The following is an 18025-nucleotide window of genomic DNA, read 5'->3' as shown; positions in this document are numbered from 1 at the left end:
AAGAAAGATATTAACAATTAAATAGAAAACACTCAAATCATGTGAGGACAATCAAATGCAAGTTACTACGACTCGATATCCGGATCATACACTTGATATAGAATTCTAAAGGAAGTATGCACCTGTGTTGGTTTCTAAACTCTGCAGAGTCTAGACACAAGGGGTTATCACTCAACTACACACAGGGTTAATCTTCTATTGTCTTGGGTCCAATATGTCTCAAGACTAGGACCTCCTGTCACTCTCCCCACATGAACCATTCTGCTCTATGTGAGCGTGAACAATTATTAGAGTTTAGGATACATTCCTTTATCTAGACATCTCCTATATCAAGGTATACACTAGGCATATATATATGTCACCAAGAGTTTCCCAATGAAACTCCCTTTCCATCTCATTCCACATGCCTTACAACTCACCCAATTCTCATGAAGTTACTCCAACAAATATATCATGTTTCTCATTTCATGCTCTCCACATGCATACCAATATTCAATCCAACAAAATCATAACTCCTTTCATAATAATACTTTCATTCCAGCCCCATTCAAACATACATGTCAAGCATAGCCACATACTACGAGCAAGGAAAAGAATTTACACAAGCTTGGAGCCACATTAGCCAACACAACAACCCCTGTCAACGATTCTCGCCCAGGTGAAGGGGTTCCTTTCGCTCAGGCGACCCCTTCTCGCCTAGGCGAGAGCTCAACAGTGGCCACTGCAGGATTCCAGCGAGTTCTCGCTCAGGCGACAGCGTCTCGCCTAAGCGAGACTACGTCTCGCTCAAAAATAAAACCAGTCACCTAAGCGGCAACTCAAGCTGGAATCCAGGGGCAAATCCCTGCTACTCTCGCTTAGGCGAGGGTCACTCGCTTGGGCGAGATTAGCAGGTTTCGCACCTGTTAGCACCTGCATTACCATTTACAGTCAAGCATATACACAGCAAAAATAGATTCATGCACCCATCAATATCAGTCAAACACCAGACACACAAAACAGATCAGGAATGAGCAAAAATAACCTAAAAACGCAAAGTCCTAGCTTCCCTTTCCTTTTTGGATGCTAACACAGAGAGTGATAACCCAAGCAAGAGCAATAGAGCACTGGAGCAAGCTACAGAACTGAAAACGAACATTCACGAAGTTGAGAATGGGGTACTAGAGAGAACCTAAGACGAAACCAGATTTTTTTTTTAACTGGAAAAGAAGAAGGATGAAGTTGAAGTTCAACTTACCTGAGAGTACAAAGCAGATTAGCTAGCTGGAAAGAAAGGGAACTTATGCCCTAGCAGAGCTCTAGCTGGAGTTCAAAGGTGTTTGAGGAAGGGGAACAACTTTCTGAAATTGAGACAAATGGAAAGTGTGAAGGCTTGGTAGGGTATTGGGGTCCTACAGAGGGCTGGTCTTGGACTTACGAAAAGACCAGACCCAACTCTTAAGAACAGAAAAAGGAGCTTACAATAATAATATAAAAAAACTCAACAAAGAATTCAAATATTTATTATGTTTAAATAAAATCAACAATCATTGTGGCTACTTAACAAAATTCAAAGAAAATATTTAGTTCAAAATTCAATTACAGGTGAAACATTCACATGGATTAAAAACAACAAATTTTGAATACTTAAATTTGAAGATCGAAGAATTCATGCATCTGATATATTATTTGTTTTAAAAACTAAAACTCTTGCATAGTTTTATCTTTGAAAACTTGAAAAAGAAAAATATATTTAAATTATTGTTGATATCAATTCATAAACAATGTATTGGAAACAATATCCATCAAAAATAACATTGGAAGTATTGTTTTATTTGAGAAGGTATTTGAAAATGGGATTGAAATTTGAAAATGGAGTTGTTGACATTAAAGGGGACAAAATAATGGAAGGAAGTGAAGTGATCCATCCAAAATGAAAAAAAGTGGGAAAAGAAAAGAAACAGAGTCACATGCTCCATCTGCATAATATAATATATAATGCTTAATGTGACAATTATTTAGGTGGAATCACTTTTTCTAATGCCACACCTCAAAGCCACAATTTGTCCATATGCTACCTAACATTTTTCTTTCAAATTTCAAAATCAAATTTGAATTTCAAACATTTCACTTTTCTCATTCAATTATATTAAATACAACTTTTTTCTTTTAGAAAACAAATGTGAACATATAGGAATGTACCAGGTTAGTTTCCTCTATGGTGATAAAGTGGGTTTCCCCCTTTTCTTTTCTTTTAATTTTTATATTATATAGGTAAAATATTAAGATTGATTTATTAAAATGGAAATGGAAATAATATATATAATAAACTAATAATAATATATAATAATTAATAATATATAATAATAATAAAAATGCTGTTAAAATTTAATATTTTTAACTTATGCAAAATCATTTAATTTTAATTTTACTATATAAGATAATTTAATAATTTTAAAATTTTATCTATTATAAATTTTTATTTAACACTTTACTTAAATCATTTATTAAATTTTACAAAATTTATTTTTAAATTTACTTACTTAATTCTCTAAATCTACTCAAAATAAATCACATATTCATTGACTTAAATTTATCCGAACTCATTCTCACACACTTCCTCAAATCCATTCCAAAAAAAAAGTATATTTGTATCCACATGATGTGATACGATACAGTTAATAAGCAAATAGCATTTAATACTTAAAAAATATCAGTCTCTGACTTTCGGTTAAAGATATCTTCAGTTAAGGACAAAAAACAAGCTTATCACCTTCTTTTATCTTTATTTTGCTTTTGATTTTAAAATTTTATGTTATTTCTTAATTTTGAATTGTATGAACAAGAAGCCCACCTATTTTTTAATTTGATGTTATTTCTTTATATATATATATATATATATATATATATATATATATATATATATATATATATATATATATATATATATATATATATATATATATTAGGTTTATTTTGTATGCAAAAAATCATTGTAAAGAAAGAGAAGCAATTATTTCGTTCATTTTTGAATTTTATAAAAGTCATTCTTCTTAACAACTGATAAGCGAATTGTTTTTTCTATGTGGAATAAATTATAACATAAATAGGTTGTTTCTTAAAGATAATGTTTTATATTATTTTTGTAAAGCTTAATAAAATAAATATATTTCTTAAAATCAATTATTTTTTTAATTTCATAGTAAAAAAAAATTCTATAATAGTTTAAAACCGAGAATATATGGGTTAAATATGTTTTTAATCCCTCAATTTTCAGTGAAATTTAGAATTAATCTCTCTTCACAATTTTTAACCAATTTAGTCCTTCATATTTAAAAATACGTCAATTTAATCCTTTTAACAAAATTGTGCTAAGTTTATCTGACATTTTAAGCGCATTTCATGATAGTATTTGAATTGTTTACACCTTTTAACACATTTTCGCTTCAATGTTAACTCAAATATCATCATAAAGTGTATTTAAAATATCAAATAAACCTAACTAAAATTTGATAAAAAGGACTAAATCCACGTATTTCTAAATATGAAAGACTAGATTGGTATAAAGTTTCAAAGAAGAATTGTTGTTTCTTGTAAGTCTATCTAAGCATATAAAAATCGCTAATACATGATGATTTTATTAAAATACATTTTTAAAAAAAATTACAAGTTCGTCTAATTAATCTTGAAAGCCATCATCATAACTAATTTAATGATTGTACAGTTTACGCGTTTTAGATATTAAATTTTCTGTATGAAAAAAGTCATGCATTACGAAAAAGAAAGCCAAGGGAACAAATTCGTCACATGGCTAGCTGCTTGTAGAATACTAGACTTAGGTGCCTTTTCTAGCCTTTTTAATTTCTACAAACCCGTCAAGAAAATGCTTCCATGATCCAAGGTCTGAACAATGATTTTGAAATCACATTACAAACAGAAAATACATTGGCAATGATTTCGCAATTCCATTACAGTGGAATATAGATATTCTAACCATATCCAATTCTTTTCTTTCTTTTTCAAATTTTGATAACAACATTGGAGGTTCGCCAGAAAAAAATTATCAAATCAAATACATTAACTTGCTGTTTGATAAACTGGGGGCAGAATCCTTAAACGTATATGTATATATATACCTACGAAAGAACAATGTTTGAAAAAGGTTCTGTTCTTTGTACAAATGTAAAAGAAAATTCAAGGGACCAGGTAATGTTTCAAAAAGGTACAGAATTGGCACCGATTCCCATGTTCTCTGGTGAGCTTTAGATTCACTTGACCTCCTCAGGTGCGAGGCTTTGGATTTCAGAATCGGGTGATAGTTTAAACTTGAGAATCTTGTGAAGCTGACACAAAGGTTTCACTTGCTTTGTTGGAGGTTGATTTGAATCAATTAGTCTTGTTCTAGAGAAAAGGATCATTTCAGATGATGATCCTGTTTCTTCATGAACCACAGGGGTTTCTGCATGTTATCAAATAACTTATTTTAAAGCGGGAAGCAAATCAAATTAAAACTTAGTTCCATAAAACATGAGCATCTTAACAATTTGAAAGGCATCATTACTGAGCGATGAAAGGATGGCTATTCTTCTGAAAACATATCTAATTCAACAATTGATTGGTAGAAAGAAAAAAAAAAATAGAATAAATATAGGAAATAGAGATATTCCTCATTGCTAAATCTTCTGCAAGTTCATTTTAGAGTTTGCTCGAGACTATAGTGGCACCATGGGTGGAGAAGCAAATATATAAATTTGGGAAAAAAAAATATAAATAACAACATTGTAGGAAAAGCCCATGATTTTCAATCTCAATGAAGACAGGAATAAAGACATTGTAAATCTTTTATTTACAGAGGAAATGCGGAAGAAACATTAGGGAAACAGTTAACTCTTATAATTAGAAAAACATAAAAGCATTGACTCTAACAACCAAGGTCAGAGTATCTGACAAGTGAGACATAACTATAGTTTTCAAGACTAATAACCTTTTTCAGACTAATTCTGCACACATTAACTGTAACTCACCTTGTTCGGTAAAAGCAAGACATGTGCCAATTGACTCCTCATATTCCCCAATCTGTAGACAAAACACAAAACACCATAAGAAATAACAATCCTTAGATGATCATTATCCATTCAGCCAATTTATCAAACAAAAATTGATGGAAGCAACTTTAGCCAATTGAAACTTCTAGCTGAAATAAATCATTCAAATTATTTGCCCAATCCTATAGGTAAGCATTGAAGAATATACATCTAAGCAAATAGACAGTTTTCAAGAATCTATATGACTTCAACAGATTACACAAGACTACAAAAGCACCAAAATGGAAACATATAACTTAACCCAAAAAACTCTCAATAATCAAAACTCTTAAGGCAGAAAAAGTCAAGGAATTTAAAGCAGGCAACTTACCAGCTTAAATTTGTCATCAATGATCAATTCTGGGTTTAATGTATCAAGGCCCTATCATTAACAAAAATTAATATAAGCATGCTTAACTTTGGTATGATAGAACAAAGCAATAAAGATCACCAGAAAAGTGTGGGAAACAGAAAAAGAAATAAAAGAGAGCATTCACAGTGAAATTAAGCATGTATTTGGATACAGAATTTCACAATTTCAAAGACATTAACATGTATTGAATTGGATTTTTAAATTAAAATTATTTTTTAATGTTTTGTTTAGATAAGGAAATTCAAATTTATTGAATTTTAATTTTTGGTGTAGAAGGTATGTTAATCAGCACAAAAAGTCAAAACACAAAATAGAAAGCTTAAACAATTAAGCAGTGTCATTTCATTTCAATCAAGATAAATAATCCTGTTTATCGTAGAAAGGAAACGAATTATGGTGCCGGAGTTGAAAATCAATTCAGTTGATGAAGTTGATACACATACAGTGAAACATATGAAGAAAGGGCCACAGTGGAGAACTTACAGTTAGAACATACTTGGCATTTGCTGGAAGGTTAATTAGGTCAGAAACACCATCCAGGTCAAGTAGAACATATTCATCTTGATCCTCATGTTCATATGAAGCTGAATTTGCCTCCATATTCCAGTGCAGAGATTGCAATTAAATACTGACTCAAGATAGCAAATCTGAAATGAAGGAAAAAATTGGTTTAGAGATGGTGAAAAGTGAGATTCGGTTAACAATGCCAAATGCAATTAGAAAAAAAAAAAAAAAAGATGAAATTTAGAACCCTAACATCAAATAACAAATGTTGAGGAGGCAAACACCAAAAACAAAAGTCCACACAAAGCAGAGCTTCTTCAACTGTACTGCCATTTGTGTCAAAGAGGGTGCAAAACTCATGAAGGTATAGTTTTTCACATTTTTTTTGTTCAAATTTTAAAATTTCACCATTAATTCATCTATTAAAAGATCATATCAATCATATTTTTCGTTTACACTATTGGTGTCTTGTAGGACAAGTGTGGGCGAAAATTTCTCTCTCTCTCTCTCTCTCAATATCCTAGGCAACTACACATTCAAGGCTCAAACTCAAAACTGAAACAGCACTATGACACACTAGGTGGTGAATGACTACCATAATTATAGTAAAAACATTATAAAAGATTATTCAAAAAAAGTCACAGAAAATTGCAATCCCCTCTTCTAAGAGACAATTATTTTAAAAATTACACTTCTCCTCCAGAAAGAGAGTAACTTAATCCATTTTAACATGCTGAGTAAATAAAATCCAAAACCTAACTAACTAAGGTGGACCTATAAAAGAGGTAGCCAATAGTACACCTTGAATGATACAAATGTGAAGCGCAGCGGGCGGCGCAGCAGCGGGCGGCGCGGCAACGGGATCGCCCGGTGCAGACGGCACGGCAACGAAGAGATGTTCCGATTTGGGTGAGAAGTGGTAAGGGATTGGGTGGCTTTCTCACTGCTACCCGAAGTTGTTAAACCTATTAAACTAGACTTATCTAATAATAACTCTAGATTTCTACATTTAAATCTAAGTTGAATTTCAATGTTTTTCAAATATTCAAATATAAAGTAATTATTATAAAAAAAGTTTTCATATATGAAAATATAAATTAGTTATTATTACATTTTATTTATAACAGCCAAAAATAAAAAAGTTGTTACTATAATAATTATTTTAATTATAAATTTTTTTCTAGAAAATAGTTAATAGTTATAAAAGAATGTAAATAATTTTTATAATTTTATTATAGATAGATTTTATTTATTTTATAGATAATTTTCTATTATAAATGATTATTTTAATTTAAACATATTATTTAAAAGATTAAATAATAAAATTTATTCAGTAAAATAATTTTATTAATGTAATAGATAGATGTAAATAATTTTATAATTTTGTTGTAAACAATTATTATTTATTTTACAAGTAATTTTTTATTATAATTGATTATTTTAGTTAAAAAATAAGTTGGATAAAATGATAAAAGATATTATACATTAAAAATGAATTTATTTGAATAGGACAATTTTGTTTTATTAGGAAAATTTTAAGGAATATTGAATATTTATTTTATATAATGCTAGTTTTCTTATTTATATATTTTATAATATAGTTTGTTTCATTTAATTTGTTATAATTTTCTCGGAGAACAAATATAAAGAGTTGAATAATCTGGTTTAAAATTAACAATTTTTCGAATCTGAGAAATTAAAGTGTCTTAATTTTGGGCATGCTTTCTTTTATTTATAAATGAATCTTTTATTTATAAATGAAGTAAATAAAATGAAGTGATTACAAATAATATATCTTTTAAATAAAAAAATATTTCATGAAACTTAGGTCCAATTCTTAGAATTTGGATCAGTGTTTTATCGTTCTATCCATTTGTTCGTCGATTGATCATCAACCCCATCGTATTTACCTTTAGACAAGTCAAATATAATTGTTCCTTCAAATATAACATTTTTTAATCTAATTCTCTTTTTATCACTAAATCAACATAAGCACTAAATGATTAAAATAAACTAAATTATAATTCATATTCTTTTACATCTTTTATTTTTTCAACAATATTAGTAGTCAGATCTTTAAAAATCTGCAATGTTAATTTAATCCTTAATTTTGCATACATTTGTTTATTTAATTTTTTATATTTCAAATAGATTGCTTCCCTATGATATCTTAAATAAATGTTAGATCTAGGATTCAATAAGATCAAAATAGAATTAAAATCAGAAAATAATTAAAGATCAAGCCAAAATCATGCATCTTTTACAAAAAATTGAAAATCAAAATCAGAAATAAATTAAAGATCAAGCCATGGAAATTTCTTTGTAATATTAACCATTCAAATTAAGAACAAGTTACATGAAATAACACACAAAAACAGAGGTACAACATCGGACAATAATTGAACAAAATGAAGCACTAACACAAGAGTGTGACACCAGGAAAAAAATTGAACACTTTAAATATTGTTGTTCATGTTAAATAAACATCACACTTTTCAGAGGAGGAAAAAAAAGAAAACTACTCTGGCAATTTGTCCTTCAAATAGTTCAGAACACCTTTAGTTCCTTTAGACAAGACAGTCCTTCGAATGCTGCAACAAGTGAAGAAACATCAATTTTCACCAATCATGGTTATCAATTATCAGTTCATTTTGGACACCTAGCTTTCCCATATGTTGAGATCTAGCTTATCCCTATATTTTTATTTCTGCTTTGTTAGGAACTCAAGCTGCACAGAATTTTACTTTTGCAGTCCAGTTGGTTAAGTAAAACCGTATCTAATAGTAAGGGTAATTACACTATACCCTTTGCAGTTTACCACTTGCTCAATTATATGTCTAAAACTCAAGTTAAATTAAGGGAAGTTCACAAAGTTTAATATTTTTCACTCCAATCCAAAATTCAGGGTAAGTTGAGAAAGTGCTAAACAACATGGTAATAATCGTGTAATTTAATACTAAGTACGTGTAAACATAGTTAAATTGGTGAGTCACAGATGCGTCGAAGCACTATCCAATTCAATCAAGAACACAATGTTAATTATGAAAAAGGCAGAAGAAAGGGGGAATAAATTTAAAATGTAACTCTTGGCCTTGACCTTTAGAATTTATCTTTCCACATTTGAAAGATTGTTAAATCTGAAGCATAAATATAGCATAGGCAAACAGCAACTATACTTGCAAAACCCAGAATGTTTCCAAAGAAATAGTTCTCCATTTTTAGAAAGCACATGGAAAGGTTGGGGCAGGGGGAGGTTACCTTCTAAGAGGATTCCCATCAAGTCTCAACGCCTGTAGGCTTGGTTCCAGCAAACCCTAATCAAATAAATTTCTAAAATAAATACAATGAATCAAAGTGATATCAAGGATGCAGATGATAAGTGACCTCATGGAGACAGAGTCAAAATAAACTCAACCAAAATTTCCTGTTTGACCCTTTTTACAGGCCCACCAGTGGGACTTATTTTATCACCCACTATTTCTCGGAATACATTTGAATGGGAAATACTGTCACAGTAAAGAAATGAAACCACCCCTTTATTTTAATTAGAATCCACTATCAAGTGTCATTTCTGTCTCCTAACCTCTTTTATTAATATTAAACCTGTTTCTTAACTAATTATGTACATATTTTTATTATGTTAATTATTTTTTTATTAAGCTATATTGCTTGGATTCTACTTAAATAATTACTTATACGTAGCTGGGAGTTTTGTCAGTTAGGTCAACAAAATTAACACCCACTCTCCCCTTTTGAGAGAGGGACTGTATATATTTCTCACCAGCTCAGGTGGAAGAACTGAGATGTCGTTATCAGATAGGTCAAGCTCCTTGAGAGAAGTGAGATTCTTTAACCCCTGAAAACAAGTTCATGCGTAAGCAAAGGAAAAAAAGAAGTTCATATGTAAGCAAAGGAAAAAAAAAAGGTAATAGAAAAAAATTAGTTAAATAGTTCGTAGGATACTGCAAAAGACAAGTTTTAGGAGCTAAGTTTCCATTACTTCGTGCATCTACATGACTCAAACTCGAGAGGTCAAATTATACTTGAAATTCAGCTTTCTGATCACCAATAATTTAAGAAAGCATGTTAAGGAATTTAACAGAGCGAAAGATAGAAATATGACATTTTTCTTCAATCACAAGTCTATGGTAGAAAAAAATTCAATTTTATGAACTTGTTATTGTGAGCACATTATCTATATGATTTGAACTCAATAGGCACACATACAAACAGCTGATCCCTAGTTATTGTCATTATCTAAACGATGTAAAGCTCAAGGATATTATCATAACTTTTCACGAGATATAAATAAGAAAGCAGCTACACAAGCTTAATCCCTGTTTTCGAGTCATAGAAGAAATGTTACCACTGGAATTGATTGAAGGGAATTCTGACTCAAGTCAAGGATCCGTAGCTGATGCAGCCCCACTATATCTGATGGAACTTCACTGAGCTTCATTCTTCTGTTAGTTTTGTGATGTGTAAGTTAAGCACAGGCTACCAAGAAGATAAAGGAATATGAAAGTTAAATCTGTGTATGTGTGTGAAGTTATCTTCTCACACTTGACATAACCAACCTTAGGTAAAGCTCTTGCAGGTAAGGCAAATTAGAAAATGCAGGTCCATCTAGTAATGAAGCTGCATTACCGCTTAGATCCAGGATCTGAAGCTTAGGCACCACTTCAAAGCCATCGGAAGGTATCTATAGTTCAAATGACAGATAAGGTCAGTCACACCATCATGTGATTTATATTTATGGCAGATAACAAAGCATGTGAACAAAGAAATTTCACAACCAACAGGGTTTCTCTCACTAAAATCACTGACAGATACCGAGAGAAATTAATATATCAAAATGTTTCATAACATGCAGCAGAGTACATGCCTATTATAAACTAATTACTAATTATTTTGGCCATATATCACTTCAACTTGTCAATTATATAACTATGCAGGAATTAAAACATATATTGGCCTTTTATTTATTCTAAGATAACTCTAAATTGTATGAAAAGCAATGACCATCAACGAGAGATAAAACATTATTTCTATGTATTTTACAATTTGAAAAACCATATTAAGTATTCATAAAGTATTATCTCCATTAACGGTCTATATACATGTTGATACCACCATTCATTTTATAAGAAAAAGAACAAAGAGAACCTCTCAGGATCATTAGTTGTTACCTGTCTGAGGGAATTGTTGTCCATCTTCAAACATGAAAGGCTTGAAAGTGATTTAAGAACTGAACTTGGCCACTCTATAATCTGATTCTTAGATAAAATCAATGTCTGTAAAGTGTACGATGTACAAACGAATTAATACAGCATTTTCAATCTGTAGCAGGTCCATTTATGATCAGAATACCTAAGCAATCTTCCTAACCCTCAAACATCTATCAATCAACAAATGATCATTAAATCTGGAAACATATTATCATTAATATATCCATAAATTGCTTTGAGACTGAATCTTCATGAAATAATCACTCCACAGAAAGAAAAGGGTTTACCATATGAAAAATGTTTATCTATATACAAAGAAAATGAAGGTAACTGAAAAACATTTTCCTTCCAATTTAGTGGAATGTTAAGGATCATTTTTGTTGTATAATATCAGCGCAAACACAAGAGTGGCATAATTGCAAAAAAAAATTTGTAAACTATAATTTATGGTACATGGAAAAATATGAACAAAAACAAGAAAATGGTACAAAAAATTACAATCCTTATGAAAACCAGAAGATAAGGTTTAACCTGGAGTGAAACACAAGAAGAAAGTTGAACAGGCAGCTCCTGGATGGAGTTTCTTGAAAGATCAAGTTTTATGACCTCCCCTGATTCCCACACTTCTGATGGGACAGCAGTTAATCCCAACCCTTGCATAGAAAGTTCCTGAAGACAATTATAAATAGATCGGTAATTAGAGGGGAAACGAATGTCTGGGTAAAGAAACTCAATGAAAGTTAAGCAAGTTAACAAAGAAATATTTTTTTAGTTAGACGATAATGTGATCACACATTAGAAAAACACAATAACATTAACCCATTGTCAAACTACAATGTAATCAACTTCAATATTAACATCATGATTGGTACATAACAAACATACTCGTTTTTTTGTTATTTTTATCCCCAAAAGATTCTGAAATTCTTACAAAAAGTTAAAAAGAAAAAAAAGATTTTGTCCCTTTTTCCCCTATTTCTGGCACAACGCGATGTGCCTGACTTCGATAGTTGAATTTTCACTAGAACATTTAAGTATCATACAGTATCCTACTAACCTCTATAAGCAGAAGAAAACATAAAGAATGAGTTCCTTGGAAAAACCAAGTAATTTTGAGCAACTAATTAGCACGGGTATTATTTGGTCTATGCAACAGTACAAAGTGACTTTCCAACCGTGTTGAAGCAATTAATGCACATTCTTATATCAACACACTGACACAGTCTACAAACAGCTTATCATAAAAAAGAAATCTATGGAATGAATATTTTCCTTTTAAGAGAAGCAACACCTTTGAAGTGATAGATAATCGGGTAGCCATTGCAATCACCTCTTCTTTTGATGGGGTTACAGCTTCAGAATCTGCAGAAGAATTTTACAATATTATACCTAACATCAGTAACATATTGAAATTGAAGTAAAATGCATAATGGATCTAACATTGTAAGATACCTTCATCCACAGAGAGTCTGCTTCGGAGAAATTTAAGTAATGCTGGTGTAGGTCCAGATACTAATGAGCTGGTGAGAAGAAAAAAAAATATTAGAGGAAAAAAAATGTATATATATATATATATATATATATATATATATATATATATCAACACACTAATGTTAACCTCTGAAAGGACCATTTTCTGTACCTTCGAAGAGTTCTCAAAGGATTTCCACTAAGCAGAAGTTTTCTCAATGTAGTCATTTTTCCTAAACAAGAAGCAAAAGGTAGAGATTCATTGTTAGCAAAGAGCATTGAGAAGACAATGAAGTATAATCCAGGTCCAGCACCTGAAATTATTTTTATTTAGAACTCGTTATCACAGACAATGATGCCCTGTTTTAGAATTTTACTACTTATCAATTTCTTTGCAATTCTTTTAGATACTGAAATCAGTAGAGAGTTGAGATAAAAAAATTACAATCATTGCATATTTACTGTAGACTAGTATACTTTTTAGTTACAATTTTTTTTTTTTCAAAATAAAGAAACTATATTTATCATAGTACCAAAACTTGCTGACCTTACCCATTTCAGGGGGTAACCCACTCAATGAATTATTTGAAAGATCTAAAACTAAAAGACTCAACTTGCATGCCTCTACTGGATAGTCCTTCAGCTGTGAATACACAACATCAATAAACAATTGAATTAATAATCAAGTATTGAGGGAGAAGAGTACAAACTATCAGGAGACGAAAATTGCAATACTTTTTTTAGCTTCAAGAGAATAGAGAGCATTAACAATCAATTATTTCCACTAAATATTGTTTCTAAACACGCTACTTCCTACCTGGTTAGAGTGAAGATCTAAAGTCCCAAGTCGAGAAAGGGCCCCTATCTCCACTGGTACGGTAGAAATATTGTTATTCCTAAATTGAGAGGAAAAATAAACACAAAATGTATGAGAAATGCAGTGGTTTAAGCAGAAAAAAAAAACATCGCACAGTATGCTTTTAATAATATGAAGACTTGCATCGGAATAGGTTAGAATTTGACCCCAAATAAAGCTCTGTAAGTGAATGACAACCATTGATTGATGAAGGGATTGCCGATACTCCTGCACAGATTGAAACATATAATTTCTAAGTGAGAATGTATAATGGAGAAACCAAAAGAAAAAAGAAAGTTGACCATTGTTTAAAAAACTCACTATTTTGAAGAAGGTCAAGACGAATTAGACGTGAAAGGCTTCCAATGCTGACTGGTAACACTGTCAGCAAATTTTTTGCTGTAGCAAGTGTAACAATGAAAAAACATTTGCCATATCAAAAGATTTACAAATAGGAATAAAATTAATTGATATTATGCACGTGACTTTAGAGAATAAAGGACCTTACATGCATTGAATTCGGTAAGCATGGTCCATGATGAAATGAGATTTTCTGATATCACTGTTAGCTTGTTTCCCTAACAAAGACAAAAAGGTAATGTACAGAGAGCACTAGTTAATGAAACAATAATTTTGTAATGGTTTAAGGAGATGTTTGCAGCTAATTAATACACTAATTTTTTGCTACTAATTACTACCTCCATATCTAGCTTAGATAATTTAGAACAATTTGCCAAATCTTCTGGCAAGCTGGTAAAAAGATTGTTTGATCCCTGCATTATAAGCCTCACTTCATCAAACAGCACGTACAAGAATTTCACATGAATAAAGATTTACACCAATAAATAGAAAAAAAAGTTGTAATTGATTTCAGTTCAATTGTAAAGCCAGGCAATGTATGTAAGGAAAAATTCACAGCCCCCAATTTAAATTAAACACAATCTTCATCAATAGATTAAGTATGCTGAATGACCTAAATCAAGGACCAAGAAATAAAAATATATAATCACGAAAAGGTAAACTACAGAATCTATACACTAAAATTGTGCTCCATTCGTTTAACTTTGGGGTCATAGGGACATAATATATATCAGGTGAAGACCATTATCAAGACCAAGACCATCTAGTGAAGTCAGGGGATCTTGACAAAATCTATCATCAATATCACTGTCCATTTATATTTTGAAGTCAGGTAATGAGTAATTGTAGCTGTAAAGATAAAGATGATCGACAGTCTGCACAGCATCAGCTTGGTTTCATTCATGTGATGTCACAAAAATAGGTTCAAGCTTAATTCTCTTTTAAGAAATCTACAATTTTGAAGAGGCGAGAAGAAATTTCACAAATGGAAGGGTAATATGTCAAAAGGAGATGTAAACTTGTAGAGTAGAGAGAAATGCCACATACATATGACAGTTAACAGGAAAGTAATTAATTCTTTGGCAGTGCCAGTGACAGGAATTGAACAAATCTTCTTGGAACAAGAAAATAATTTGGCCAACAAATTGCAGTACATCACTGTTATCAGAAAGGAAACTACTTCCTTAATCATGCACCCAAAAGAAAAATTACTCCATTAATTGTAGTGCAGTTTGGAATTTGGATACTGGTCTTAGAAGTATCCCAATGATATCAATTAGAATGTTTAACATAAACATAGAACAAAGTGAACCATAAAGAAGCTTGAACACTTCAAAGAAGTAGCTGTACCCATTTTTTCTCTTTTATATTTTACAATTTTATTACAATACAAATGACAAATATCACAATAATTAGATTAGTATTAGTAATATTTATAACATTTTATTATTCCTACTATGAATCAAGCTCACTTTTAAAACATTGGTTCTCTTTGATTTTTCTTTTTTCGTTTTACACATTTCCCGATATTGGTTTAAGACTTGTGATTTATTATAATGTTATACTAATTTTATATTTTAAAATTATAATAGATGTTTCACGTTCCATAATTTTTAAAATTTGTCAGACATCACTACTCCATGTTGTGTTGTGTCCATACTTTCTTTCTAGTGGGCTCCATAAACAATGCCTTTTATAGGCGTCAAAATAGTAAATAAACTTGATAGCATTTCAAGGTCTAATTCACAATATCACAAGCACAATTTGAAAAAAAAAAAAACCCTTTTGTGTAAGATGAGCAGCATAAGTCAATTACACAACTAACATCTACACTCCGAAGTTTCAGCAAGACATAGTCATTACCTTTAAGTCCGACAATTCTAAGCATCTGCCGAGAGAGCTTGGAAGCTCCGTGAGCCTATTATTTGAACAATCAAGCCTAAACAAGCAAATGCAAAAGCCGAGCGCAACGCAAGTCACACATGCAAACAGAGTAAGTACAAAGGGAAGCAAACTTCCTCATATCAATCAACCTACGAAAGAAAAAGAAACAGAATTCAGCATACTTAACAAGCGATGCTGCCGATCCAATCTCCTCCGGTATTTCAATTATTGAATTGAACGAAACATCCAACATCTTCAACTGAGGCAACCTACACATAAGAAACAAACAACAATGAAAAATCCAGCAACACATTTTCAAACTGAAAACAGTAACAAGCAAAACTGGAGCGTTACAAAAACTCACTCTCCGATAGCAGATGGAAGCTGCGTGAGACAGTTGTGGCTTAGATTCAGCACAACGAGAAAAGGCAAATTTTTCAGATCTTCCTTCAACGATCCAATACTATTGTGAGCCAGAATAAGCTTCTGAAGCTCCACAGCCTGTAAATCTCGTTCAAATGCATTTCATTCCATTTTAAATTTCATTCCGTTTTCCTATTCATAATGAAACTTCTGTTCAATTTGAAATGTACGTTACCTCCCACCACTTGTCGTCGTCGCCGCCGCCGCCGAGCCCCTCCAGATTCCGGTAAACCTCGTCGGGAATTTCTCTGTAAATCGAAACAACAGCAATAGCAATCCTCGACTGAATTGGAATAACGGAAAACATAAAAATGAACGGAGCAGTGGAAAGAATTGGATAGGGCTTACGTGAGGGAACGATTGGAGAGGTTGAGAGAACCAGACGCTCTCGCCGCTTTCAGCAACCGATTCATGGCACCGTGTTCAGATCAGATCCAGCGGAGACGAAGAATGCGTTCCAAATTTCAAATGATTTTCGAAAGAATAATATAATAATTATAACAATGATTCTTTCATAGCATCAGAACTTCAGAAGTGTGCCTATGAAATCAAGAACATGACAGTGTTTAAATGAACTGCTTTTCTCCCATTTGGTGCAATTTCAATTCAGCTTGGTGTTAAAACATAAAAAGTAATGTTAAAGCAATGGCTAAACTAAAACTTAAAATATCTCAATAGGATATTGTATTTAACAAATTCATTACGCTTACATATGATAAAATGAGTATATTTTTATTGTAGTTTTTGTGAAAGAAAATTATGAATTTTTTAATCTATAATATAATATTAGATGAGAAATTACTTATTTACTTGTAATGCAACGTTAGTTTGTATTATTTTAGAAACTCTTAAAAGTAACAAGGTTAATATTATTCATTTATTTTAAACAAATATTAATGAACTAGATTCAGTTATTTAAATTTTTGGAAGAATAAAAAAATTAATAAAAATATTTTACAAAAATTAAAATTAAAAATTTTACATTTTATAAGAGCTAAGAATATTATAAAAATTAAAATTAGATCTAATTAATCTTTCCGCTATTGTCAATTATTTAAGTTATATATGAATAAAATTTTTCCTTTTGTTTCAGTGCTTCAGTCTCTGAATGTTCATGTCATCTTGTTTTAGTGCATGAACATATATCTTAAATTTATTTTCTTTGAAAAAATTAGATTGTGTATACAATCGAGATAAGTGATCTCATACCTCCTTTGCAATAACATATTTTGTCAATTAAGCATTAATCGAGTGTATGACAAAATTATTGATTTAGGTGATAATTTTAGAGTTATCAACTTCCCAGACCTCTAAAGCATTAGCGTAATCATTTTCTTTAGTGTCAATTAGTTTTGTTTTAACACCTGAAATATAACACCACATGGACTTTCCACGAAAAAAAAAATTCATAACAACACACTAATAGAAATAAGTTTTACCATCCAACTGCACAGTAATAGACTAAAGAGTTTACAAGTTGTCATAACAAATTGAATACAAAAGCGAACCACAGAACAAAAGCAACAAACAAAACATAATACAAACATAATATTAGAGGATTTCAAATACCTTCAAATGACATAAAGAACATGGTGCATAACCTCAAAAAACTCTTCAAAGTAGAAAATAAAATTGTGATCGGGTGAAACCTCAAAAATTGTGAAAAAGGCTTAGGGCTTAGGGTTTATGGCTTAGGGCTTGGGGTTTCGGAAAAAAAGGAACGTACTTCAAGAATCCTTTCTTAATCATAAAATTTGTGAAAAAGGCTTAGAGATTAAGGTTTAGGAAAGATGAACTATTGCAAGAATCTCTTCTCAATTTGATGTTCTTGATACCATGTCGAAAACAAATAAATATATGAAGA

General features: G+C 31.1%; 2 protein-coding genes across 2 annotated transcripts; both read right to left on the bottom strand.

Annotated features, from left to right (window-relative positions):
• Positions 1 to 3964: 3964 nt before the first annotated feature.
• LOC114183924 lies at positions 3965 to 6925 on the bottom strand. Its single transcript, XM_028071114.1, has 5 exons — positions 6742 to 6925; positions 5920 to 6083; positions 5395 to 5445; positions 5004 to 5055; positions 3965 to 4438 (listed from the first exon to the last, which is right to left on the bottom strand). Exons 2-5 carry the CDS (start codon positions 6034 to 6036, stop codon positions 4248 to 4250), a joined length of 411 nt encoding a protein of 136 aa, XP_027926915.1. The 5' UTR covers positions 6037 to 6083; positions 6742 to 6925; the 3' UTR covers positions 3965 to 4247.
• A 1309-nt stretch (positions 6926 to 8234) lies between these two features.
• LOC114183048 (plant intracellular Ras-group-related LRR protein 6) lies at positions 8235 to 16809 on the bottom strand. The gene is made up of 21 exons (XM_028069881.1): positions 16510 to 16809; positions 16337 to 16409; positions 16103 to 16239; positions 15921 to 16007; positions 15718 to 15793; positions 14193 to 14267; positions 14003 to 14072; positions 13816 to 13893; positions 13662 to 13722; positions 13456 to 13534; positions 13191 to 13281; positions 12811 to 12871; positions 12621 to 12688; positions 12460 to 12530; positions 11700 to 11837; positions 11130 to 11234; positions 10518 to 10642; positions 10307 to 10403; positions 9722 to 9796; positions 9199 to 9254; positions 8235 to 8531 (listed from the first exon to the last, which is right to left on the bottom strand). The coding sequence occupies exons 1-21, from the start codon at positions 16572 to 16574 to the stop codon at positions 8459 to 8461; spliced, it is 1761 nt and encodes a 586-aa protein (XP_027925682.1). The 5' UTR covers positions 16575 to 16809; the 3' UTR covers positions 8235 to 8458.
• Positions 16810 to 18025: the final 1216 nt, after the last annotated feature.

Source organism: Vigna unguiculata, chromosome 5 (genome assembly GCF_004118075.2).
Source record: "Vigna unguiculata cultivar IT97K-499-35 chromosome 5, ASM411807v1, whole genome shotgun sequence".
Lineage (NCBI taxonomy): Eukaryota > Viridiplantae > Streptophyta > Magnoliopsida > Fabales > Fabaceae > Vigna > Vigna unguiculata.
The sequence above is the reverse complement of the archived record's forward strand: the minus strand, read 5'-3'. Positions and strand labels throughout refer to the sequence as shown.